The sequence below is a fragment of the Trematomus bernacchii genome, unplaced genomic scaffold (assembly GCF_902827165.1).
Source record: "Trematomus bernacchii unplaced genomic scaffold, fTreBer1.1, whole genome shotgun sequence".
Lineage (NCBI taxonomy): Eukaryota > Metazoa > Chordata > Actinopteri > Perciformes > Nototheniidae > Trematomus > Trematomus bernacchii.
Window position 1 is genome coordinate 7,795,268 of NW_022987582.1, and position 27,938 is coordinate 7,823,205.

The 27,938-nt window shown below is 39.7% G+C and overlaps 1 protein-coding gene across 1 annotated transcript; it reads right to left on the reverse strand.

Moving 5' to 3' along the window:
• Positions 1-1,537: 1,537 nt before the first annotated feature.
• On the reverse strand, positions 1,538-27,611 carry LOC117480671 (lysophosphatidylcholine acyltransferase 1). The gene is made up of 14 exons (XM_034128081.1): positions 27,158-27,611; positions 15,427-15,566; positions 13,353-13,567; positions 8,700-8,812; positions 8,459-8,519; positions 8,001-8,059; positions 6,213-6,247; positions 5,139-5,193; positions 4,935-5,017; positions 4,159-4,284; positions 3,440-3,593; positions 2,877-2,975; positions 2,343-2,484; positions 1,538-1,854 (listed from the first exon to the last, which is right to left on the reverse strand). The coding sequence occupies exons 1-14, from the start codon at positions 27,278-27,280 to the stop codon at positions 1,622-1,624; spliced, it is 1,638 nt and encodes a 545-aa protein (XP_033983972.1). The 5' UTR covers positions 27,281-27,611; the 3' UTR covers positions 1,538-1,621.
• Between the last annotated feature and the right edge of the window lie 327 nt (positions 27,612-27,938).

Below are 27,938 nucleotides of genomic sequence, written 5' to 3' on the forward strand. Positions count from 1 at the left end.
ATCATTGTGTGTGGCTATCTGGCCAATACATCCAGACATTGATTGTAATTTTAGATTCTTGATTTAAAAATCAAACAAAGATACTTTATGGTAAATTCTGGACACATTGCAAAACGCCAGGGTAAAATACTTCATACTGAAGTGAAACTGTGTGCTAAAATATGTTAAAGAACACTAATGACTAAAGAAGAGTGATTTGAGATTACATTTGTAATCCTATATAGTCATAATAAAACATAGGCCAACCCAGCCTTTGATTATTAACGCTGCAGGCTGTTAGTGCACTAAGAAGTCATAAAATCACATTGTGTGTCAATTAGACCATGATAAAAAAAACACAAAAAACAAGGCCAACATATTACCAAAGGTGGATATTTTCCAATTCTCGACTGGTCCCTTGAATGGGGCTAGATGCAAAAGTGCTTGGGTATCTTTTGAAAAACAAGCGACTTAAGGCCCATTGTTTGAATATTCCATGAACACATGAGAAGTAGGCGTTTCAGAGATACTGAGGATATGCTGTGAAAATGGTAGGAATGACTACAAATATAGCAGTGTAAGACAGAAAGGGAAGTATTATGACCACCTAACTAACTGTGCTTTCAATGGCCACACATTGTGAGCCCCCTCCCCTCCTTGCAGCCATTACACCACTGACAGAAAAGGACAGTACAGACATGACGGGTGACATTAAATCACCCAATGCATTTTTGGTCCACGTTGTGTGATTTCAACAATAAAAAATAAAAAGACACTTCAATTCGCCAACCTGAAAGAAATGTGTGAAGATAATGTGACTGAGGAGTAACAGATGATTACTGAAAATAAAGACATGCACTTCACCCAGTGAGCGTCAAAAATGATGACATCATACAAGTTACATTTTTCATTTTTGTCACTGAACCCTGAGCTAAATCAAATGTATCACTGTATGTAAGAGGCTCATAGCAATTATGACCGTCCACTCACAGAGACCCGGGTTAACCTCAAATGTGGCTACTGTAGCTACAATTGTCACCAGTACCCTTAGGACTCCCTTCTTCAGCTGAATAATCCTCAATACTGCTCAAAATAACATGAGCCCATGCACTCTGCACTTCAGTTAAAAAGGCAGCTACCATTAAAGAGAGGAAACAGATACAAGTTACAGGTAAAAGAATCCAACACTGATTTTTACTAAATATTTGTTAACTTCCCTGCCCGGGGCTTGTGTTTTTTCTCGCTTCCATCATGTTGAACACATGAACAGATAGCACTATGTTGGAGGAAAAAACATTTGTCCGAGGAATCTTTTATAAGTGCTTGCCCTTCAAGTATTCAAGCCTCTGACAGCCATTGTTTGGCATTTTGACGATCCTTTCTATGAAAAAGAAAAAAAGGAATTTATAACAAAATAAACTGATTACCAGAATGAAGATAACAAAAATCATGGATACAATACTAATAAAAAAAGGGTAAGGTCAACTTCTTCATTTTTGGAGTTGTGGTTACTAAAATGATGTCACATACTTGTCAAACATTTTACTAACCAACAAGTACATAGCTACCCTCTGCCCCCCCCACTACACAACACCCTCTCACCAGGAGAGGTGTTGGTTTTTCTCCCACTTTCTAAACCCTTTTAGTTGTGTTTCTTGAAAAGTCCATCTATTGTGCCGTCATGGTCTTTGGGGCTGAAGTCAGGGCAGATACCGTTAGCTGTTTTTTTGTTGGCAGTGCCTCGCAGCTTCCGGGAAGACAGGCTGGACTCTGTGTGGTGAACGTGGCAGGAGCCGCTGCTGAGGCCTGCGTTCTCTGCGTACAGGTACTCCTCTGAAATGTCTGGGTGCTGCTCCACAAAGCATCTGAACTTATCTGTAGAAAGGCAAGGCAAGTTTATTTATATAGCACCTTTCAACATAAGGCAATTCAAAGTGCTTTACAAAAATGAAAGACATAAAGAAAATGGCATTTAAAAACAGTCATTAAAAAGCAAAGATAATAAAATAAACATTAAAAGAAAAAATACATGAATAAAAGTTACAGTGCAGTTTAAGATATGAATAGTTCAATTAAAAGCAGCGGCAAAAAGAAAAGCCTTCAGCCTGGATTTAAAAGTAGTCAGAGTTGCAGCGGACCTGCAGGTTTCTGGTAGTTTGTTCCAGATATTTGGAGCATAATAACTGAACGCTGTGAAAGACCACAGGAGGGCGCCAGAGGCAAAGAAAGCATGAGACTAAGGCCTAAGAAATGCCCAGAGACAGACTGACATGGTTGTGAATCTACTGCTCCTCATAAGAGGGTGAAAAAAAGCTAAATGAATAAAGATGACCTTATTGACTTAATTGTATCAAATCTTTTACCAAATGTGATCTTCCCTGTGTCTTCGGGATCGATGGCAGTGAAGAGACGCGACACGCTGAGGTGCGTCACTCCTAAAGCCGTTTTCAGGATAACTGCCAGCTCCATCTCTGTGATGGCACCGTCCTCCTCTGCCTCAAACATCTGCACAACACACAATGGGGAGAAACGCAGGTGTTATCTCTCTTGTTATCAGCACTCTGACTGGTTGTCAGATAAGGAGCCAGAGAAATTGTTCTTTAAGTGGTTTCCCTTTTTAGAAATCATAAATCTTTAATACTACTCAAATTGTTTGGTTATCAACAGATTGGTTGTTATGATAATGCACATTACATCCGATGTAATGAAATACACATCTGAGCATGAACAATGAGAAAACTATGTTTAAACATGTGTCAGTATGCTAGAACTGCTTTATTAGAACAGTTAGCGTCATTTTAACACAGCACATGTCTCATTGAGATCCTAAGCAGGCACAGGGAACTCTTTTTCTGTCTGGTGGTTAGATAAGCGTAAAGCTTGAAAACTGAACATACCTTGAAGGCCAATTTCATCGTTTCCAGAGTTTTGGCGGGTCTGCATATGACAGATAAGGCTATCACATATTCTCTGATATCCATGCAGTTATCTTCATGCTGGAAAAACGAGAGAAAAACAACGCTTTACGAAAGATGAAGACAAGAGGATGTGAGCAAGGCTACTCATTTATTTATTTCACAGAAATAGCTGCGGGTGATTGTTGTTTAGGTCGTGAACACATCGCTGCAATAAAAAACATGATTGTTTGTTTGGGTTCTATACTGCAAATGTATCCCCGAATGAAAAGCAAGGGGCTGTGATTAGATTCAAATATGCATCTGGTATTCAATGCAGCCTCCAGTCTTTACAGTGTTTTTATAGAAGCACTTTGTCAACTGCCTGCTTGGAGTTTATTCATGCACTAAACTGAAGCACAAAATGCTTACTGCACATGTATCACAACTCCTGTCATTTAGTGTAGCTATATTGCAGTGCTTTATCCATTGAAAGCGAGTATTACGTAATATGAGTTATCCTTTAGAGCTGTCATGGTTGTGAGTGAAACAGTTCCAGTCTTTACCTCATCAAAAAGAGAGAACATGTCTCGGAGCATCTCTGAAACTGGCACGTCGAGGAACTGAGCAAAGTCGTCCAAGTCCAGCTTCTGACCTTCCAGCTTCCTGGCTCTGTTCCCATAATCCTGCAGAACCTTCTCAGTGTTCCGGGGTTTTAGCCTGGGGCAGCAAGGAGGGATACATTTCCAGTCATTAATAACTGGGTCATAGAAAACACACAATCATAGAGACCATATTATAGAGTTGTATCACATCAATTTCTACCTTTTTTGGACTGCATTCAATTAAGATTCTGCCGTATTTCTGCCAAATAATGAACATTTTCTATCCTTTTTCTCTTATCTGCACTAATCGTAGTCCATGTCCCTGCCAAATATTGGACTCCATCATAAGACTTAGTGCTGCCAGTTTCTCCTTTCTCCTCCCAGAGAGGAGTTGCACCAATAAACCAAGCCATGTGTGGACACTATCCCCCTCCAGATCACACACTGTGCAGGCACAAGACCAACCAATGGAAGTCAGCAGCACAGCCACAAGAACACAATCCCATACTCCACCACCTGTGCACAAGGCCAGTTTGATTCGCTGGAAAGCAAACCACTGCCAGATATTGAATCCGGATCCCTGCAGTGTTTGGTGAGTTCTTTGCCCTTGTTTCACCCTTTTGCCCCTGGCTTGGTTCTCTTTGATGGGAGGATTACATTGGAATGGTTGAGAGACTCACCCCAGTCTCCTGGCGAGCTTGGAAAACTCCAGCAGGCAGGTGTCCACTGGCAGTCTCAGCTGGCCTTCTGCCATGGCCAGCTGGCAGTCTTCAAATGAGTAGTCTGTGATGGGAACCCCCAGGGCTCTGAGCAAGGCAACAAGGAGACAGTGATCAGTATGTACAAATCAATACGAACTCTGGTGAAGACTCATAAAGGATAACTTAGTTACTGATATGGCAACTTTGACGATTGGAACAATGTGTTTAGTTTTTCTGCAGGACTTTTGTTTCCCATCCCCAGCTTCAAGAAGTGAAGCACAGAGTGTGGGAGAGAATGATAACACAGGTAAACTGTGAGCACTGCATACGATGGTTTAAATGTTTAAATAAACAATACTGCAGGAGTTGTTATACTCAATGCAGGAGAGTTATTCAAGGCAGACAAAGCGTCAATACTCAGGAATATCAGGGATGCAAAATGTAAATAGAAGGTTTCAATTTAACAATTTATTTTTACATTTTCATAAAGCGATTGACCTGTGTTAAACTCTCGCCAATCCTTCTCCTTGGTCGAATTACAATATTGTTGTTGACCCAAAAGCAAACACAGGCACTTCCTTGTTTGTTGCATTGCTCTTTGTCCCTTCTAGACAATACAAAAGGTATATTGTATTTGTTGTTTATACATTTAAAAAATAACTGTGGAGAGTTATCACCTATCCCCTCAACTTGTCCCTTTGTACATTCAAAAGGAGCGTCTGCCACATATTATATGAACAATACATTTAACTTACTTTGCCAAGACACGTCTCACGTTGATAGCATAGAGAGCAGGGTTCTTTTTCTCCTCCTCTGATGGTGTGTAAATGGGAAGGAACTGCAGAGAGACAGAGAGAAGAAATGAACTTCCTTTCACATAGAATAAGTTGAAATACTACAAGTGCAGGGATTATCATGACTTAATAGGGCAAGATGTACATGCAGTATGGGGAGCTTACCTCGACCACAAACCTGTTGTGCAACTGGCAGAGTGTCAGCCATAAGATTTCAAACCTGTGAAGATAAAAGGACACGTTCAAAAACAGTAAACAAATGCAGTAACAAAGACATGTGATTGGTGTCCATGTCCATGGCAAAAAGGGTCTGACAAAGACTTTACGGTGTGTTCAAAAGACAACACTTTTTTCTCTCAGAAATTGCTCACTTCAACAGTTTTTCTAAATTGTTCACATTGTTAAATCATTACTTTTCAAAACCAAAAAGCCAGTGTTTGGACAGACAGTTTTTTTTTTAAAAGTACGCTTGTCAAAGCTTAGGGAAATGCACACAAGCTCAACTTTGGTATGAATATATATATGTAAATGTAGTATTACTCTTAAACCTTCTATGACAGGATTGAAATGAAATATAACTTTATAGTCTGACTGCATAATGTTAGAGTTCGTGTGTGTCTTTCAGAGATTTATTCCAATAATGTATAGCTGTGCTCCTCCGAGCCGGGCACACAGCCAGATGCATTCACAGAGCCAGCATAATGATGGAACCCACACCGAAACGTGATACAGACACATTATTCTACAGACATATATTCTGAGGATGCTACAGGGACAGATAACAAGGGCAGTGTTTCTCCTCCAGCCAGAACTAATCTGCTTCCAGTCTATTTGAGATCTCAGTGAGGAGATTCTGGTTCAGACCACAATGTTCAGTTCAAAAATAGTATCCTGCACTTGAGTTGTAGAATGACAACCTTGACGAACCTTGCAATTATGTTCATAAGAAAAACTATTACGCTAATCTTTTTCAGAGACACTGTTAAATTACTTTATTCAATATGTATTTTTTTTTAGGTCAGAATAATTATCTTTCTGTACAGTGTAACCCTAACCCAGATGTTGGAGGATTTATACAACTTAATTATCATCATCAACCTCCAGTCTTATTATCATTTATTTTATTATATATTTATGATTCATTTAAAAAGAGTTAAAAAAGACAGCACATTGTACATTTTAACAGCAAGCAAATATACCGAAGCACACTTTATATGAAATAAGAAATTGTGTACTTACGCTCCAGGCCCTTGCCACGTCCATGTGATCGAGTCCTGGAAAGAACATGAAGTGTAAACATCAGTGGGAAGTAAATATTCATTTTAATATTTCAAGAATGCTTTTCTTATGAACTGTTTATTTCTTCCTGCAGCTGTTCCTGCTAAGAAACAGTTCATGCTCATTTGCCCACCAAAAACCAGATTAAGCGTAATGAGGTTAAGGCAGGAAATCACCATGCTTAAATCATGATAAGATCAGTTTGCCCCTTCTACATACAAATATATACCAGTTTTGGCATATTTCTAAGAGTAAAGAAATGATTTTTAAGCACAAGTGTGTCTCGTTAGTCATTGCTAAGTGCACAGGTTTACTAACAGTAATGCAGGCATACTGTAGTTACTAAGGTGCATTCAAACACACTGACTTAGCAAGAAAATAAGTTACATATTTCAGATATGTATCAATCTTGTGACTCATTTATTTCAAAAGCCTAACCACAGAGTCAGGACTGGCACCACTCAAATGTTGCAACTACATTTGTGATTTCTGCAACTGACCTCAGATATTGCAGACCATATAGCAATAGCACCCTTAATAGAACATGTTAGCTGCATTTATAACAGCCTAAAACAGTTCCATCTCACAATGTCCTGCGTGCATTACCACAGCCTCACTAACAACAAGCCCTATAACAAGAGATATGCCTTTATTTGCCTTCTGAGTCACACCATGATTAGCCAGATTCCCAGTCAGGCTATCAGGAAGAAACTCTGTGTGCGCATCACTGAGTTCTTCTCATAACCCAGATGTAAACGACGTCAACTAAATCAGACTCTTTGTCGGTCCAGTAGGCCTCTCCTGAAGAAAGAGTCCATCATTCATACGAGACGCAAATGAGTTTAGTTAGTCTGATCTGAGCATCCAGAACATGAGCGGGGTAAACTCATTCTTTCACAATAAAATCATCACCTATATAGAATATACTTGCCAGAGGCTGTGGAAGCACAATGGGAATTACATTTGAATCATAAATTAAATAAACAGTTGTAAATGTTTTATAAATAAACCAAAATAATGCATTCACTTAAGTATGCTGCTGCGGCAACATGAGTCCCATATGCCCACAGCATGCACATAATTACTACACGACTGGATTACAAAGCCTTCACAGACACATGATATCTGGGGAGCTTTGCAGTTGAGTAGGCACAGGGAATGGAAGCACTGATTGTGTTTTTTCTTTTTATATTGACTATTTTTGTTTCTTGTTGTGTTCGTTTTAAATGTAAGATTCAGCCTATTAACCAATAGACACTGTATGTGTTCTCTTCTTTACCTTTTAAAACAGTGTCAGCGTTATCCCTGTATTTAAAATCAAACAATGTGACCACGACAACAAGTGTTGACCGGTGGAGGATCTCACAGTACCGTATAGGATTCTGCTGAGTTTGCACATCTTTCTGCATTACTCAGAACATTTTCTCCTTCATGGATACTATATATAACTGCAATATCCTTCTACCCACCAGGTGACCGGCAATATCTTTACCTACCCACTGAGTGAGACTCTGGTGAGGTGCCAGGCATAGTATACACACACATAAAAACACACACATTCACACACAAAATATGGCGCATGCAAAATCCTTCACAACTAACATCGCTGTGAATATGGAGATGGCTGGGGAGTCACTCATGATAGATCCCCTATTGGTTTGATTTTACAACATTTCAATACAAAATAGAAACTTAAATTGTTATGTAGAAAACTAAAATCTTATTGAATGTTTGTTCAAATTATCTTACCAGTTTATTGGGGTAACGAATCACTACAGGCTGCACGGGTACAGCTGGGATGAAGGCCCCTGCAAGAGTAAACAAGACAAATAAATTGGCTAAAGAACAATAGCACAATTATTTGAATAATATTTGCATGTTTTGTCGGTGCACTCAATGACATTTTTACGAATCAAAAACACCAAAGGAATCCATGCAGAAATTAAAAAAGGCATTCATTTGCATATTCAAATATCTGCCAAATAAATCAGCCACCGATCCAGCCAAATGCCCAACCTTATTTTATCTCTATGCTTTATCTGTTTATCAAAGATGTTCTTCCAGCAGATTTTTTTTTAATTGTAATAAGTACATTTGCACGCAAGGTTAAATGTGAAATGTCACTGCATGTGAGCAAAATGGCAGCATCATTTTGAAGGATAATCAAAAGAGAAAAGCTTAATAAAATGATGATGGGAGCGTTTTACCTGGCTTGAAGGTGATTAGGCAGGATCTATTTGTGCATGTTCCCTCTGGAAATATCATTATCTGTAGGAAGGAAGGAATGGTTCACAAATAAAAAAAAAAAAAACAGGGGTCTCATCCTGAACAAAATGTTACAAAACAAAACGATGTTTATTAGCTTGCACTAAAAAAATTAATCAAATTAAGTGTACTCCTGTTTAAATCAGGTGATGTTATCTGTATAAGCATCACATTTCTGTTTACCTGAGGCCATTCCCCCCCTGAGTGGGCTCTGCGTTTGATCTCCTCCACAGTCTTCTTTCTGGAGTCCTGGTCCGACCGTGAGACAAACACCGGTCTGATGAACTTAATCAGAGCTGGAAACAAGAACGCAGAAAGAACAGATGCTAATTAAGTAATTTAATTTGACATGAACTAATGTTTCTATGCATTATTGGTATCTACTGCATTAGGTAGAAGGAGAGGGGGGAACTCTGACAGCTGGATCCAACAGGAATATGCACAATTTGCAAGAACTCAGACCAGTTAACAAGGTAATACATGCCGTGTATGTATATTGTGCCGCAGGGATGACGTACTTTTGTAGGCCAAGCCAGAAGTTATCTTTGCCCTGGTTCCTTTAATCCTCTAATGAAAAGTCAATTGTATTTCACCATTTCCCTTTTTCAGATTTTTGAAGCATAAATGCAATCACCAGAAGTGAGACGGTAATGTTTTATAATAAACTATACCATGGTCACATGACTATAGTCTAATTTAGCCACTTGTTAGCAAACAAATGTAAGAAAAGTACAAGCTTTAGAATTCACAAGTGGGTTATAAGCTGACCTTTTTTGTTGTAAAACACAAGTGACAATCTCTCACTGCCTTAATCACAGACCTTATGTCTGCCATCAAACTAAAAAGCCATTAAAAAAACTCATTGACTGAAAAATGATAACATTTTCAGCTTAAGGACTGATTACTGCAGCAATATATTGCCTTAAACAGTAAAAAATGATGTAATTAGCATTATGATCATGACTTTTGAACGATCAGATACATCATTTCAAAAGCAAAAACACTTCACTAAGAAAAGCCAGGAAGGGAAGAGAGCATATCTCCTTTTCACATCAACCCCCACTCTAATGATGTCCTTAAACAAAGCACTTGAATCCAAATTACTCAGCAACAGAGCTGCACAGTGAAGAGATGAAGAATGTGGCTGTACTGAAACATTCCTCTGTGTTTTTGTGACATTTCTGTAACTGAAAAGCACTGTTGAATAAAAGGCTTGGGATCTGGATAGATACCAAAAAACTACTGTCGAGTAAAAACTGATAAATTGAGTTAGCAAATGTTAACTTATCAGTTTTAATCAGGGTGCACACTTTCTGATTGTGGGTGAATAGACGGCATCTATTGCACGTCTGTCCGTCCTGGGAGAGGGATCCCTCCTCTGTGGGGTTTCTTTGGAAGTTTTTTCTTGTCCGATGTGAGGGTCCAAGGACAGAGGGTGTCATATTGATATTCTGTACAAACTGAAAAGTCCACTGAGACAAATGATTGATTGATTGATTGATTGATTGATTGACGAAAATCTACTGGCCCCTTGCATATTTTACCAGCATTTGGCTGTTTAATAATGGCAATTTTGTTCCCTGGTTTAGTAACTTTTTTTTTTTTTTTACTGGGTATTGGATGTGGTATTACCAAGCCAAATGTCATTATGAAAAATGTATAATATAGCATAAAACAAAAAATATAAATTAGGAAATATACTGCAAGATATGTCCGGTCTCTTTCTCTCTGATTATAGGCCAGGAACAAGCTAGTCCAAGTTACAATGGTTCTTATCCAATCAGGTTTGAGGGGCGGTCAATGGGGTTTTAAGAAACTGCTGGCTAGAATACTGATGATATGTCTTCCTCTTATTCAAAATGTATAATGTTTTGATGGTTATTTTACACATTGAGAATATCATGATTGATACTATGGTACTACAAAAATGTGATATTTATTACAGTTAAAGGTAGGGTAGGTAAGTTTGAGAAACCGTCTCGAGATCGCTAGAATTTGAAAATACACAACCGGAGAAAATCTGCCACTTCCTTATAGAGCCCCTCCTCCAACACACACGAACGCGCACATGACCAATGAGGGCACGAGATAAGTTTGTGCACAGATGGAAGGCTGACAGGCAGGTAGGCCATCCAGTTATTTTAGCCGGGCCGGCTAAAATGATTGGTCGTGCTTTTTACAGTACTACGGCTTCCACAGATGACATTTTTTTATGGATTTTTTGTCAAAGCACTTAAGATATTCATTGCTATTGGGATGTTAAGAGCATTCCATGGAATATAACAAAAAGTGTATCTCGAGCCGGTTTCTCAAACTTACCTACCCTACCTTTAAGTTTCATCATGTGCAACTGTATGTGCCTGAATAAAGTCAGATCAGACTATTTAACAAAAAAAATATTGCAACAACCTTATTTACAAAATATAGTTAAAATAAACATCACACTAAAGTCCACGGTCCACCACAATACAACATTTATCAGAAACCCCAAGACAGCTCTGACAGAGACACAACCTTAAGAGAGAAACAACACGCTATATGCCCGAATATACACTAATGTGTGGGCAACATATGATGAGGAAAGAAAAGAGTGAGGCCATTAGAAGAACAACTTGATTCCAACTGTGAGCTGTCTGCCCAGAGGAAGGGATTAGGTCTCTATCTGGTACCCTGAGACACTCTGCACACGTCACCGTGGCTGATCAGGTCTTAATGCTTTTTCTGGACTCCACTTGTTTGGCCAGGCCAGCATGACTAGTCAAACTTAATTTGAGGGGACACATTAGTTGATAACCTTTTTACCGAAAAATAAAAACAAAAACAAAAACAATGTTCAATGAAAATATAAGACATATCCATTGTTGCTACTAAGGTTTCTTCGAATCCATCAAGTTGATAGTAATGCCAATTTGTCTACGAGAACATGTGTTCTCAATCCTGAAATACGGGCAAGTAAGGCTTAAGTTGTTTGGCAAGCTTCACTCCGCAGGAAGTGGCTAATTACTGATTTAGTGGGCAGAGAAGGGGGGGAGAAAGAAAGGCTTAAAAAACACACACCTAGTACTTTTACTGCATGTCCTGCTGGCTGGGGGCCAGAGGCATAAAAAGGCCTGGGGCCTCATTTATAAAGGGATATACGCTCAAAAAATGGCGTACGCCAGTTTCTACGCAATGTTTGCGATTTATAAAATACTAACTTGACGGGAAAATGTGCTGTCCTCCACGCAAACTCTAACCCATGCGTACGCACTAAGCACACAAACGGGAGAGACGAGAAACTGCGACACCGTTGGCAGAAGGAAGAATGGAGAGAAATATGTGGAAATAATACCATAAATAAAATGTTACCTCTCATTTATCAAATATGAAGAATTCATTTTCAAACATTGATTAAAGCCAATCTTTAAATGATTAAACAAACGCCTGTTTGAAACTCCTCAGTGCACACAAAAACATAACTTGGAGAAATAAATAAATACGGATATGCTATTTAAAACCACCTCGAATATGTTGTGTTAATGTTATGAAATGTTTTCTCATAAATGATGCGGTAAGCAGGAGGACAGAATTACGTCTAAACTGACGCCGTTTTGCATTTCTATAGGTTGTAGATACGAGCATGGTTTTATATACTATCACGTTTAATCGTGTTTTATGCCGTTTGCCAAGACTTGATAAGTAGCTCGTAAAACACAGGAGGTATGGAAACTAAGAACACCATATGTGGTAAATTGTACAGCTAATATAACACAATCCATTAGTTGTATTTCCTTTAACAGGTGGATTATGGATATATAGTTGCTGATCGACAGCTGGAACACAAACCACCAAATACAACAAAAATAATTCAGATCCAGTCGTCATGACTCCACTCCGGAGGGATTCCCCGATCATTTCTTAGAGTTTCTCATCAAGGGGGGGTCTCCTGTCCCCGGTACAAACACACTGCCTAAGGAAGGTTATGTGTATTTTTTTTGTCATTAACTTTTTTCGGACCACTTATTTATTTATTTTGGTGACGATCCGACCTCCATGCTGCTACTCTGGTTCAAACTGCATCCACCAAACAATATGATTTATCTCGACCTCCCCACAATAACCTAAATCTGACACGGTGTGAGATGTCTTTTTTAGCTGTTCTATCGTAATTTCCTGCGATCTTCTTCATGCAGTCAGTCAAAATGAATGAATGAATGGGCGTTTCTTTGACTATGTATAGGCAAATATGGGCGTTACGAGTCGATTGTGATTTATAAAGGGAAACAGGCGTAGGGAGTGCCGTACGCACTTCCCTCGCCGGTACGCAATGTTTTGTGAATCGGAAAATGGCGGAAAATTTATGTACCTATTTTTGTGCTTTGTACTACGTAAGCAACCTTCCTACGTCAATCCTACGCAAGGCGTTATAAATGAGGCCCCTGAACTGGAACTACAAATGAAACTGAACGTATAGGTACAACCTGTTCTTACACTAAACAGTGTGTGTACTGGCGGTCCCTCAGCAAGGCCTACTTGAGAATACTTGAGCAGTGGTGTACAGAAAGTAACTCAAGCTGCCTTTAATTGCAGTGGCAACCACGCTTCTAAACTACAGCAAGACATGTGTATTCTTGTGTTAACATATTTCCTTTACAACCACTGCTTTGAATATAACCAAGCTGTTCTTGACTTCAACCCTTATAGAGAAGGAAAAGTAGATTGGGCAATCTCTTCATTAAAGCAAGATCCCAGAATCCTGTTGTGACCTGCCTTTTACCAAGTAGAACATCACAACACAGGGCACAGGGCAGATAGAACTATGAGACTAATATATCCTGGTATGCGTTTGGTACTTACTGCCCCAGAGAGGTATGTCCTTGCTCTCAGCCTTCATGACGATGGAGGCCATTGTCATGGTGACTGGGATGGCATCAAAGTAGGACGAGTGGGGGGCCAGGGTGAGGATGGGTGCTTCTGCAGGCAACGCCCTTCGCCCTTTCACCGTCATCCAATGGAACCCCCCCACAAACCACATGACCCGCATGATGATCTTCAGAATTATGTCCACCACTCTGAAAACAAAATCATGCATGTGTGAGGCATCTTTCAATTAAACTGCAGACCGGGACCGTATGATAGGTATCCAAAGACATTTAAAATAGAAAAATATGGCTTGGTAGAAATTAAATGTTGAATAAATAGGATCAGTGAATAGCACCGAATGTAAAAACAACAGAATTGAATGATAATCTATACAGAAATAACAGTTTACACACCAAGAGGAACTTTTAGAGAACCTAAAAATGTGGCGTCAAAAAAGTACAGGCGTCATCTATATGACATGATTCAACCGCATATTCATTAACCTTTCTGGTGCTATTTTCTTCACGAAGTGGAGACCTGTATCAGCTGTGACAGTATGGAGCACAAGACTGAGACAAAGGGTCGAACATCTAAACCAGGGGTTTTCAAAGTGTGGGAAGGTGAGCCTCCCCTCAGAGAACATAAGAACAGCGGCGCCCCCCCTCCCAATTATTATTGCTATTATTATTATTATTATTATTGTTGTTGTTGCTATAATGCAGGGGTATTCAATTGCATTTCAAAGAGGTCCAGTAAGATCAAATGAAGACTGTTTCTCTCCTCTTGTCTCGTCTCTGTGTGTGTGTTTGAATCTATCGTGCTGACTCACTGACTGCACCGATTTGATTGGCTGAGTAGCGTCACCTCCTTAAAACATTAAACAATAACTTTTTAAAACATTTTTATCTTTATGTTTTAAACATGTTGTATAAAACTCCCCCACTACTTGGACTATTCCTTGCACCCCTCTAGAATAAGCCCGAATGGTCTCAACTTATAACAAGATCGCAAGGACACTGGTAGCGATCGGACAAGAGTGTTGTTCAGTGTGTTGTGGAACATGCGTGTGCGTGCATGGAAATATACCACACACCCAATTACAATAGCATGTTCAATTCACTACCATGGAAGTTAATAAAGTTGTTAAAGTTGGAACAGCCTGTGGACAGCCGTTCTTCCTTGCATGTCAGTCGCCGACACCTTCTTACAGAGGACAGGCAAATCTAGCTGCAGCACGACGTATATTTTCGCACGGTGTTCTCAACACATATTTTTTAAACATTTTTTACATTTAAAACATCGTGGATAAATCCTTATATGTTCCCGGCAACACACTGAACGTTAACTTTGCCTCCTTATTACACTCACCCCTACTTTAGTGGGAACAATGAGTCTGCGTCTCTGATGCACACAGGAATAAACGCAGATCATCCTCTGGCTGCAGCCTTGACCGGCACTTACTTTTGATCAAAGTCAATGTGGAAAACCCGCACTCACACAGGTAGGTGGAGGTGAAGGGAATGAGCACTTTTACAGCCTTTTTGGCGAGGTGGGGGAACTCGGTCTCCACAGACAGCCAAAAGTGTGCAAGTGTCACTTTACTCGTCTTTTTCTCGTTGTTCTTTTTCTCAAGCTGCGCCTCCCCTGAAGCTCTCTGGCGCCCCCCAGGGGAGGCGCGCCTCACACTTTGAAAACCGCTGATCTAAACTATTAAAGCTCAAGAATTACTTAAAATAAACTGAAAGGTAACATGGTTTTGGAGATTTTTTCTTTTTAACATAAAACTCTAAATTGCGACATGCCAGACATTTCGGCTTCCTTTTTATAGTTGCATTTGTATAAACACAGGTTAGAATGAATGAATTCCTGAAAATGTATCAATAGATGGCCCATTTCACAAAAGAAAGGAAATCCTATGATATAGTCTTACTGTTTGGATTCAGAAAAAGTACAATTTTGGAGCCATTTATTCCTACTTTAACCATCACTGGTGGCCTAATGCTAATAGCATTCTACAGTTGCTGCTATACAACTTGTTTTTAAGACAAATACAAGACAAAGCACCCACCTCCTCCAGAGGCACTGGGGTTCGACGGTGGTCTCCGAGCGCCCTAATGAGGCCAGGAAGGCAAAAGGCCAAGCCAGCAGCATCATGAATGCAGCTATGAGTAGACGGATGGGGAACAGTGTGACTGTCATTAATGCAATCTGGGAGAGATTGAAGAAAAGAGAAAAGGGAAAGGGTTAAACAAAACACACCTCAAAGTAGATCTTTCTTCATGTCATCTCGGATCAATTTAATCTATGCAGTATTAAGCCAAAAATGACTATGAAAGTACCCTAAAACTTGACATGACTCTTTTTTGATCGCAGGGAAAATGCAAGAACAGCTGACTTTATTGCATCTTCTGAATAAATTGAAAAAGCTCATCAGAAAACAACGATTGCTTTGTTTTATGCAAAGCACAACAAAGTATTAGCACTTCTGGCGGTGTTGGCTTCTGCAGCTTTTTCCTGTATGTGCATGTCCTCTGCAGTACAGACGGCAGCAGGCCGGCAGCATGGCCTGTTTTGGACCATTTAAATAGCTAGGTTTGTCTGCCCTAAGCTCACAATATAAACCTTTTATTTATAAATCCTAATCATATAAATGCTACTCGGAAGAAAGCCTCTTCATGTATTCAAAGCTCCGTAAAAGCTTGTTCAGTTTGGTTCGAATGGTGACTGTTTTTACAGCTTTTTATGACTCCCTGATAGCAGCACTTATCTTCTGTCAATATTTGTCTTGATAAAAAGCGCTACTGAAGGGCATGAGGCCTATCTGCACTATCTGGTCCAGGGAGAGTGTTTGTCTGTCAGCATGGTCAATCTAAATCAGTCAATCTAAATATGGCTTGTTGAACTACTGACAATAGGCAATTAACACATTTTTGACAGTAGTTGATCTTAACACATTTATTCTTTCCTAAAAACACACACCGCTGTTGGAACGGGAAACAACCATGTATAGATCATGATGGTATTAGCTACTTTCTTATACTGTCTACTGACATTACACACTGATCCTCCCACAGTGACACAACACCTTAGTTTACTTGTTCATAGTCCTCCAGACTGTTACTTTTCCAAGATCCTCTTAAGATACATTATACATTATGTCAAGCACACTTATGACTCTTTTTATACAAATGAAGTACTGCACTCAAACTGCTGTATGGCTTTTTATCCATGTATTTTATACCTGTTGTGTTGATGTTATTATCTTTGCTTTTTAAATGCCTGTTTTTAAATGCCTTTTTATAATGTGCTTCCACTGTATTTGTTCTTAAATGTATTTGATTTCATTTTGTAAAGCACTTTGGGTTGCCGTGTGCTGAAAGGTGCTGTATAAATAAACTTGCCTTGCCTTACACACTTTTGCACAACTGACAAACAAGTATTTTTTTCCTATAATAAAATTGGCCTTGCCTTAAATGCTTGAGAGCCACTGTATAATGCATTTGTTTAAATATTTATTGAGACCTAAAGCATGAGAATGCATGAATGTCAAAAATAATTAAAATGAAGGCAATGCTATAAAACCAGAGAGGTTTTTTAGGAGTTTGAGTGAATGCAGGCATTGTACTAAAGAGCATCTTAAAAGCAATTGTGAAAGGAAATAAACAATCAACTGTTCTCATGCAACTTGGGAATTGTATTTTAATTGCAAAAAATCACATTCTAAATGTACACATTTAACTAAGGCTTTTTGGTATAAAAATACAATAGTATAAAAAAAGGAAAAACGCAAAAAAGCCATTAGCAGATATGACTTACAAACCAGCAAATGCAAAAAAAGTGAACCAGATGTTACCAGTCTGTTGTTATTATTTCTGCACGGATGAAGAAGGCCCTGCAAGGTTGAAACCCATCTGCATTTGTATTCATTATTATTCAGAAGAGAGTAGACCCTGTGTGTTTGTGAAAGCAAGCATATGTGTATTCACCCCCATCCAAATCCATAGGTGTTGTAGTCTTTATTCTGAGTGCATCATCAAACTAAAAAGGGAATGTTTTTCCAATGACAAACAACCATGCTTTCCATCAGATTTCATTGTTTTTTCTTATCTAAATCAACAGTAGGAAGCTGTTGTAAAAAGCTATAATTGTAACTGTTAATTGGTAGTAAGGAAATGCCAATGAGTTTCTAGTTTTACAAGACTGAACAATTTCCTCATTGGAGGGTTTTTAAGTTTAGTGAGAAGCTGCAGCACTTTCTTTAGTATTTAAAACATTGGTAGGGTTGTTCTGTGTGGTCATGGTTGTATATTACCACAATAAACATGTGAGAAACTTTGTAAAACGTCTATCACTGAGAAAGAACAATGCAGAAAACATTCCCCAATTTGTCTAACTGCACCTTACAATTATGTCGATGAATATGTATGACTACTCTTATGAGGAACATGTAAGTTGGCCACAAATGACAATGCACAGGCATGCTGTAGCAGGTGGCATAAGACCTCGTAATGTAAGAGTTCCCTTCAAAAGTAACTTCCCTTAGAAGAAAAAGGTTTGCGCAAATTCACCTCAAGTCATGACCTTAGGGTATTTCGTTGAATACTTAGGTTTCCTCATTGTGATGTGTTTTTATTTAGGTAATTCCTTGAAATTGGTTAGGTGTTGCAAATTAATCTTCATCAACAACTTATAAACCCCAAATAAGTGTATAATGGCTCAGTCGAAGAGAAAAAAGTTGTTCCAAAAATATTCGGGGCAGGAGCAACCCGATGGACACACTGACTGATGAGTAGCTGCTGTGAGATTATAGATTTAACTGGCAATCAGTTTATTTGTTGTCCAACGAACTGGCACTGGATTTGGAGCACTCGACACAGCTCAGCTGCCTCTCCCTGCTGTCCCACAGTAGCTACAGCACTTCCCTTCCATGCCACTGGCTTCTGTCATTGGTGATGTTTTTAGAGTACAAAAAGTCATCTGAACAGAGGCTTAGGTTTACCTCAAGAACAGTGTGTGGAGTCGTTGACATTACTTGTGCGCTTTTATCGCCTGCTAGACATTTGATTTCCGTACAATATGAACCTACCTTTGTAATGTACAAATGATCAATTCCCATTAAACAATTGAAAATATTTCTTTCGTGTTCCGTCATTTTTGGCAACTTTAAAATGATTGATACCAATGTGTTTCAGTTTGGTAAAGAGCTAAGTTTGGAATGTGTGTTGCAATTTACAATTTCCTTATTTCCTTAACTTACCTTATAAGAATAACTTAAGAATCTTTATTCAACTGGGTACTGCTTTAAATAGTGTGGGAATAAGCTATTGACTCAGTGCTGCATTGGCAGGATCAAAACAGATTTAGGTCTTTATGGGATCATTCTTCAATACATTCACAAAAGGAATGTCAATTAGGCCCATCTAACCTAAACTGGGAATTAAATCAACTTTAACACTAGCATCTTGCCCTCTGACACGTTACCAACGTTTAGGCTACAAGGCTAGATTAGGACTCTAATGTTTGCTGATACACCTAAAAACAATAACAAAAACACAGAAATGTGTTCTCACATTATGTCTATGCCTATCAACTCGGTAGATCAATTAATTAGCTCATTAAGGTGAAAAACTGCAAGCACATCTTTATATGGATTGAAAGGTCATGCTCCTGAATTACAGTATAGCCTACTAATGAGAATATACACGTTTGAACAGTTACTCCAAGATTTGGGTCAACTGGAGAGCAAGCTACTATCACAAAAATAACTAAAAGTAACAGGTTAGCAAGGAAGTGTGTTTTTTATTCAAGTATAGTGTGTAAGTAACTTGGCCAAACTGCTTTGTTTAAAAAAAGAAAGAAGGTAGAAAAAAGCTATTATTGCGGCCAACCGTTCACGACATTCACAAAAGTAACCTTCAATGCATCGGTTTCATTACATTCATTCTTACACCGTTGTAACTAGGCCTGTTGCGATAAGCAATTAATTGACTTATCGTACGATAAATAAAAATGAACTCGATAACTTTTCTGAACTCGATAAATTGCCGTTTACATGTGTGTTTGTTTACATAAGGATGAGTGACCAGCATTTTAGCCAGGCGTGCTGTGTCTGCCGGCCAGGGCTCACACACAGCCAGGTCAGGACAGTCCGCGTGCAGCAGTGTAGCAGCCAAATGAATAATATAGAGACAAGCAGGAGACAACGTGTGACTTTGTTTTAAAAAGGTAGCAACAAAAGCTAGCAATACGATCAACCTTAAACTGCACCTGAAACACAACCACCTCATTCCGTTTTCCCAGCTGGGAGCAAGGCAGCTGGAGATGGAGAGCCCCCACCTTCCCGACAGTTTACAATCAAAGATTAATTTGCCCGACAATGCAAACATGTTGGTGTTCATTGTTTGATTGATACAGATTTGGATATGGCCTGTTGAGGGTTTTTTTTGCTTGTGAGACTATATACACACACACACACACACACACACACCACACACACACACACACACACACACACACACAACACACCACACACACACACACACACACACACACACACACACACACACACACACACACACACACACACACACACACACACACACACACACACACACACACACACACAGCTACACACACACAACACACACACACACACACACACACACACACACACACACACACCACACACACACACACACCACACACACACACACACACACACACACACACAACACACACAACACCACACACACACACACACACACACACACACACACACACACACACACACACACACACACACATACACATACACATACACATACACATACACATACACATACACATACACATACACACATACACATACACACATACATACATACATACATACATACATACATACATACATACATACATACATATATATATATATATATATGTACATATACACACATATATACACATTATTGTTTTGGTTGTGTGTGATTTAATTTTTTATAATTTAATTTATTTGTTTATTTATTATATATAATTTATATATTTGAATATTATTTCAAATTTAATTTGCAATGTTGAAAGTTCAATAGAAAAGTTCTGTTTGAAAGAATGTACTTGAATTATTATTATATATTATCATTATGTCAGTGGTCTAAAATGGTCTTACAACGGTGCCGACAATATTATCGTTTATCGCAATAATTTCCGGTAAAACTTATCGTCCAACAACATTTATTATCGTGACAGGCCTAGTTGTAACAATCCTGAGTCACCTCAAGCAATTCGGTGACAGTCTGCACCGTAACTTTGAAATAGACAAGAGGCTCATTCAACTAAACAATCCCTATTTTCTCTTCAAACAAAAGGGTTCTGTCTGTTAACAGAGTAAGCTTTACGTTCATTGCTGTTTAGCATCCAAATAAGCGGAGGAATAACGAAGCATCCGAGACAGTGGCATTTCATTCAACCATTGGAGGCATGGCTTTATTTATACCCGTCATTGAACTTTAACCTGGTTCGCTATTGGCTTCCAGCCAGTGGTGTAGTGGGCGTTGGACGCGGGGGTACGCCGTACCCCCACTTATTTGAAGCATAATTTTTTTTTTTTAGTCTAATAAATATAAAATCATTGCCAGTGTTATCAGTTGCAAGTGTGTATTTGTTGTAATAATGACAAAAACATAATAGGCAGATTTCACAGTAATTATAATAAAAACGTAGCTCAAGCATTTATGCAACTTGATTTGAAGCGTGTGTGTGTGTGAGGGGCAGCACGCGTCACACAAATTGAGACTATGTCCCGCATTTGAGTGACAGTTGCGCAGAAATGCCGGATCGGTTCGCTGACTGCCGGCACCGCCCTTTATTATTATATTGTTTAAACGGCATCATGTTGAGCTGACAGGCGACACAGAGGTCCGCAGTGTACCCCCCCCCCCCCCCCGTTGACAGTTCACGAGCACGTCCATAGTATTGCTCGTGTTACCGCCCTTACATGCTAAACTCTTATTGCACTATTGGCAACGAGCATTGTCCACCTCAAGACGGGTAACATTTAACCACACCTTGGAGCGCTTCTCTCCGCCATCCCCGCCGTGTGTTGCATGCATGTAGCAGCCGCGTGTGTGTAAACTGCCCCGCCCCCTCGCACACAGACGGGGGAGAGAGAGATCTTGTCTCGATTGGAAATATCAAAAATACACCATAAGGCGCGTTCACACCGGAGTACTTTTCACCATACTTTTCGCGTTTAGTTCCGTTAGTACCCCTTATGTCGCGTTCACACCAAAAAGAGCACTTAATCCCGGGAACTTTTACCCCCATTTTTAGTGCCTGCTGAGAGATGGTACTTTCCTGGGGGAAAAAAGTGGCCCAGTTCTGATTGGCTGGGCGAATTGCAAAACCACGCCCCGTACAACTCTGAAATGTTTTGTAGAGCCGCCATTTTATTATCCTCGCATTAGCATTATTAGCATTAGCCCAGCGCACAAATGCAGAGAGACTAACTTATGGCAACACAAAATAAAACATGGGAGCGGTGGAGATGAGGAGGTGTCGGCGTTCTGGTGATTTACTCGGAAGGCTTCAGTAGAAGCTGCTGGGAGTCCCAGCAGCTTCTACTGAAGCCAGTCCCCAACTCCGGGTGGCAGTATACGCCGTGAAGTTGTTTGCGGCCTGTCACTAAACCCAAAGCAGAAGAAGATGAAGTGACGTCAGCGGCTCATTTGCGTAATCTTGCCTCAGGGAATTTATTCCGGTGTGAACGCGATCTGTACTAAGTGCCCTGGGGTACTAAGTGCCCTGGGGTAATAAGTGCCGGGGCACTGAGTGCCGGCACTGAGTACGGCAAAGTACTTGGTGTGAACGCGGCTATTGACGCATTTCTTTGTCTTTTTGCATATTAGAAACGAGTTGGCGACACTAAGACTGTGATATAATGTTTATGTAGCAATAATACATATGACATATATTTTTTAAATGTCTCCAGTACCGATAAAAAGACCGATAACGTTGGAGCTTAACGGCGCGTAAAACACACGTGATGACGTCACCAACGAATCGACGACTGAATTAGTTGGCAACTAATTTGGTCATCGATTTTAACCGATTAAGTCGATTAGTTGTTGCACCCCTACTTGTAAGCCCAGTTTTTCACTCTTACATTTCCGGTAACACAGTTCCCTGTCGATTGTACCTTTCAAATATCTCAGTACATGTTTTACAGTAGTCCATTGCTCTTCTGTCGGCTCAGAAAAATACTGGGACAGTTTACTGACAACAAAACTCAAATCAGGTCTTGTGCACATAGCCAGGTAGATCAGGCTACCTACTGCCTCTCTGTACATTCTAACATCCTTCATCGGTACAGCATCATCTAAGTAGTTCAGTTTTTGCTCACAAGGTGTCGCTCTTGGTTTACACAATCCTGAATGTTAAACCTTTCAAGTATTTTGTTCACATATTTCTTCTGTGACATCTTTACACATGAATCAGTTTGATCAAAATCAATGCCAAGTCTTTCATCCTGAATTTAGCTGTGAGCATCTTTTTAACAACTTTCAATTCAATGCAGTCTATTGGTGCATGTAGGTAAGCAGTTTTAACATCCATTTGGTGTCAAATCAGATTTTCCTGTGCTGCTTTTTGCATTAATACTCTGATACTGGTGAGGTTAGCGGTAGGTGAAAATGTCTCATCATAGTTTTCACCCCTCTTCTGACTCTATCCCTTGGCTACATATCGTGCCTTGTATCTTTCGGACCCATCAACATTGGTTTTGATATACACCCATTTACCCCCCACTGCTTTCTCACCTTGAGGTAAGTTGGTCAGGATAAATGTGTCATTTTCTTTTAGTGATTGCATTTCCTCATCCATTGCAATAACCCATTGTTTTGACTCAGATGAAGTTACAGCTTCCCTAAATGTTAAAGGGATATTGCACATTAATCTATAACAATAGTCAATATTTGTCAGTAGCTGATCCTCACTTTCCTTACCACATACACTGTCACATAAGTAAGCTGGCTTCTTCCTCACTCTTGAAGGATAACGCCTAAGCTCACTGTTGTCGTCTTCTGTCTCTGTTACCACAGGTATAGATACTGGACTAACGTTAGTATCGCGCTTGATTTTGCCAGATTTGTTCTGTACCTCAAAGTCATCATCAGAGACGGTTTTTGTTTGTGTTTCTCTTTCTGCATTGGTCTTGGTCACAAACTTCACAAGTCTAGATTTTTGCACTTTTCCACTGTGAGGGAAATAGACCATGTATGCTGGACTATTTTTGTCATATCCAACAAAAATTCCTTTTTCACACCTTGAGTCCAGTTTCTTTTTGTCTTGCTTATAGGCATAGCACACCGACCCAAACTTTTCCTCGTCGCTCATCGTCCCGTTCAACCTTTCCTCGTCGCTCATCGTTCCGTTCAACTTTTCCTCGTCGCTCATCGTCCCGTTCAACTTTTCCTCGTCGTTCACCGTCCCGTTCAACTTTTCCTCGTCGCTCATCGTCCCGTTCAACTTTTCCTCGTCACTCATCGTCCCGTTCAACTTTTTCTCGTCGCTCATCGTCCCGTTCAACAACTGCTCGTTTACTTTATGGGTATCCAGGAGCACTTCTCCAGCGTCTCGCTCTAACATCATGGACTCCATCGACTGGAAAAGTGCAAAGGCTTTCTTTAAGGAGTCAGTTCAGTGTATAGGCTGATAATACGTGGCTTACCTGTGCCAGCATAATAGTCTCTTAAAAACTTCAATGCCTGCCGACCATTATCCGCCACCTCCCTCATTACAAGGGACAAACATTTGTCATCCAGAAATTGGATAAGCTCTGCATAAGCCTCTTAATTTTTCCCTTCATCGTCCACCTCTTCATCTTCCTCGATTATGTCCGTAGGCCTCCTTAAAATAGTATTCCTCAGTCCCTGTAAGCGAAGATGGCCCAATAATTTAGTCTCCCACAGTTCATAGTTCTTTTCATCCCCGTCAAACACTAGCCGAGACCAGCGGCTACTGGAACCTGCGGCCAACCTGCTCATGGCGTTAGCTTAGCTTGCTAATCCACTACACGTGTTACGTTGCGACTTTCCATCGGTGGACAAACGCCGGAAATACTTATTTGGGTGTCTCTGGGCCCATAACCTGTTAACAGAGTAAGCTTTACGTTCATTGCTGTTTAGCATCCAAATAAGCGGAGGAATAACGAAGCATCCGAGACAGTGGCATTTCATTCAACGAACACTCCCATTGGAGGCGTGGCTTTATTTATACCCGTCATTGAACTTTAACCTGGTTCGCTATTGGCTTCCAGCCATGCACAACAAATCATAAACACAAATTGGTAACACATTTACCTGAATGTTAATACAGTCGGCTCGTCAACCAGAGACAGAACTATCACTATTTGTTCTGGTTTTCAGTGTTTTGGTTCACATTTTTTCTTCCTCATGTTGCTGCGGATGTGAAAGCAAGACCAGCGCAAAGTGTTCAAATATAAGTTCTCATTTACATCAGAAGAACTAGGATACTCATTATCACCCATGACCTGCTTTGCTTCTGCACTTAGTGTTTGAGTCTTTGAAGTAAAGTTGCAACATACATACGTACTGCAGGAAAGCTTTTTTGCTGTATTGCTCTGTTTATAACTTCCTTGATTTTCTTATACAAGTCTTACAGATGAAAGCCTGCTTATTTATTTGTTTTTGATCAACCTGACATTCTACCTTTTTCCTTCCAGTCTCTGTCAAAACAGCCAGAAGGAAAGTAATGTGTGTGAGCCTCCCCAGGTGACTATTACCCGTAACACGATTCTCGGTTATAACTTCTATTCCAGTGCTGCCATTCATAAAACTCAAGCTCTCCCATTGGACTTGACCTTTCTATTGAAAATACCTCACAGATGTGTTCCAATACTTCCCACTAAACCCCATGTACTTGCCTGATCTATGTGATAAGCATTTTGCTTGGTGATATACAATAAATGACTGTGCTTTTCTGTTGTTGTACTTACAACAAATACAAGACACACACTGAGGGACATCAATACAACTGCCAATTTGAAAAGCTGCTTTCAATTTGTTTTGTATTGGAAGCTCTACAAAGAGAAGGAAATCTGATTTTGGAGATCTGATTTCATACTTTTGTTTATTTATTTAAGATCTATAGGTGATACAAGTGCACTAAGTCATATCTAAGAATGCATCTGACTTTTTGGTTTCCTTTTCCCTAAAGGAGGTATTCCACATACTCTGACATGATAAGAAGAATGCCTAGTATATATTGATTAACAGGGACAGAGCCCATGGAAACAACATATGGCCATGGTCTGTAGCTCTATTGCTGTACAAATCTATGTCTCACTGAACCAGGTTATATTACTCAATGCTAAACCATGGCTTGTGGATAGACAACACAAACACACATTTCATCTATTCTGTACATAAGGGGAAATGTTGCAATGTGGTCACGAAAGACAATTGTAACTTTCAAGTTGGCAATTTCAATTAGATAAAGTAGCCTTTTTATTTTAATCGCTGTGTTGTTATATCTCTACAGGCTGCATTCCAATTAGGGCTGCACGATATATCGTGTCGTGGCGATAATCGCGTTATGCGCATGCGCGATATTCACATCGCGTGGACGTGCGATTACATTTTTTTTTGTAATTTTCTTTTTAGGACTTGCGATATTAAGTAGGCAAATTCATTCAAACACGATAACTTAAGATCCAGACGTCCGTGACTAAAATCCTTCATCCGGTTAAATATAGTTAAAAAAATACCAATTGTACAGCATTAAAGTTCAAGAAAGGATGGTTTGTGGGGAAAAAAAACTGTCTTTTCTTCAATTCCTCTGTTTTCATATCGCAATATATATCGCAGGGGGAAAAAAAATCGCAATGTCAGTTTTTTCCAATATCGTGCAGCCCTAATTCCAATTAAACACTTTTATAGCAATTGAGCTCAAAAATATTGAAATCAGTGTCTGGAAGCTTGTAGTATCCTGCACCATATCACCTTTTGCAGAAAGCTTAAAATCTGATTATCAACACCGATGACTGGGCTGAATATCTGCTCTATGTTGCAAAATGGTGATCATATGACTAATGACAAAACGTGTGAACCTTTACCAGGGAATGTACAAGTCATAGATGAGGGGGACATGAATGACTGTCATTTTTTTATCCCATTCTCAACATTCACACTTGTTCTTTGGTGGTTAAGTGGGACGCACAGTGATAACCATTAAAACATGAAAAGATGCAATGGAAACAACACAAGGTCCCCGTGTTTACAATAAATGGCACATAAAAAAAAGGTTGAAGCTACAACACAGCATGTTCGTATAGCTGCACATGATAACAGTTAAAGAGCAACAAGCTAGGCCCATTCTCCACAGGCGGCCATACTCAAATTCTGTATTTCATTCCAGTGGGTTGTTAGCACATTCCTGGATGGAGACTGTGTTGATCTTCATGGTGTATAAATACTTATGTGAAATACAAGCAGCTGCTGCAGCTAAACGTAAAAGAAAAAAACAAGACTCCCATCCCTTTTCGGCAACATCAAAGCAAAGCAGCAAACAAACAAGACAGGAGAGTGAAAGCAACATGTATGTGGCTACTGTTAGTACTGTTAGCTGGCTAGCTGACTAATACGAGCTCAGCTGAGTACATGCAATCAGGACAAACCAAGTTAAATGATGGTGACAGCCTCTCCACTGTGTTCTACAAACTACCAAAGCCACATGTTAACATACAAGGACTAGAGAAAAGCATTTTCGTGCAAACATAATTTTACCTTTGCCTTTTCCAGAGGGGAGAATTTCAAGACGTGCACAAAAGGGTTTCTGAACGGTGGAGCTTGGTCCATCTTCTTTCCATCTTCTTCTATCGCACATCGTCTCTTACTCGGTAACCTCATTCTTGCAAGAAGTCACGTTGGTCGGGGTTACAGCTATATTTTTAACATTCCGAACATAAAACGGGTTATGCCTAAAACGTAACGTTGGACCCCTCACGCAAAACGCAGTTTACCTTATCAGTATTGCACGGTGGCTAATTCAGGTGGCAGTGCAATGTTATTATCGTTATCTCCGTTTCTCGAACAGCATGGAGGGATAATGGTTAGCTAAAGGATTAGCTGGGGATATTTGAAGTCGCTGATATATTTCTGCCTACAGTGCGCAGGACGCCTTCCTCCACACGGTGTTCCCCAAACAGTCTGCTAGTCCTGGATGCTAACGGAGCCACGATTCTGCTCTTCTCACAAGGCGCATGCGCCACACATCCTTCGCATCTATATCACGGTGCCTGGGATGCTTCCTTCACAACTGTCCAAAGTAGTTTAAATATTGAAGCATCGATTTATAATACTTTTCTACTTTTGGAGAGGGAATGGAAAACATATAATCAACTATTAAAGTATGCACAATTGGTCAATAAAATAGCCATACTGTAGGAGTAGGCAAAATAAATGTAATGTCATAGACAGCAAATAAGATTGTCACAGCTGCTCAAAGACAGCAATAGTAAAATGACATACAAAGAGTAAAATGATGTAGGAAACATAACAGGTTTTT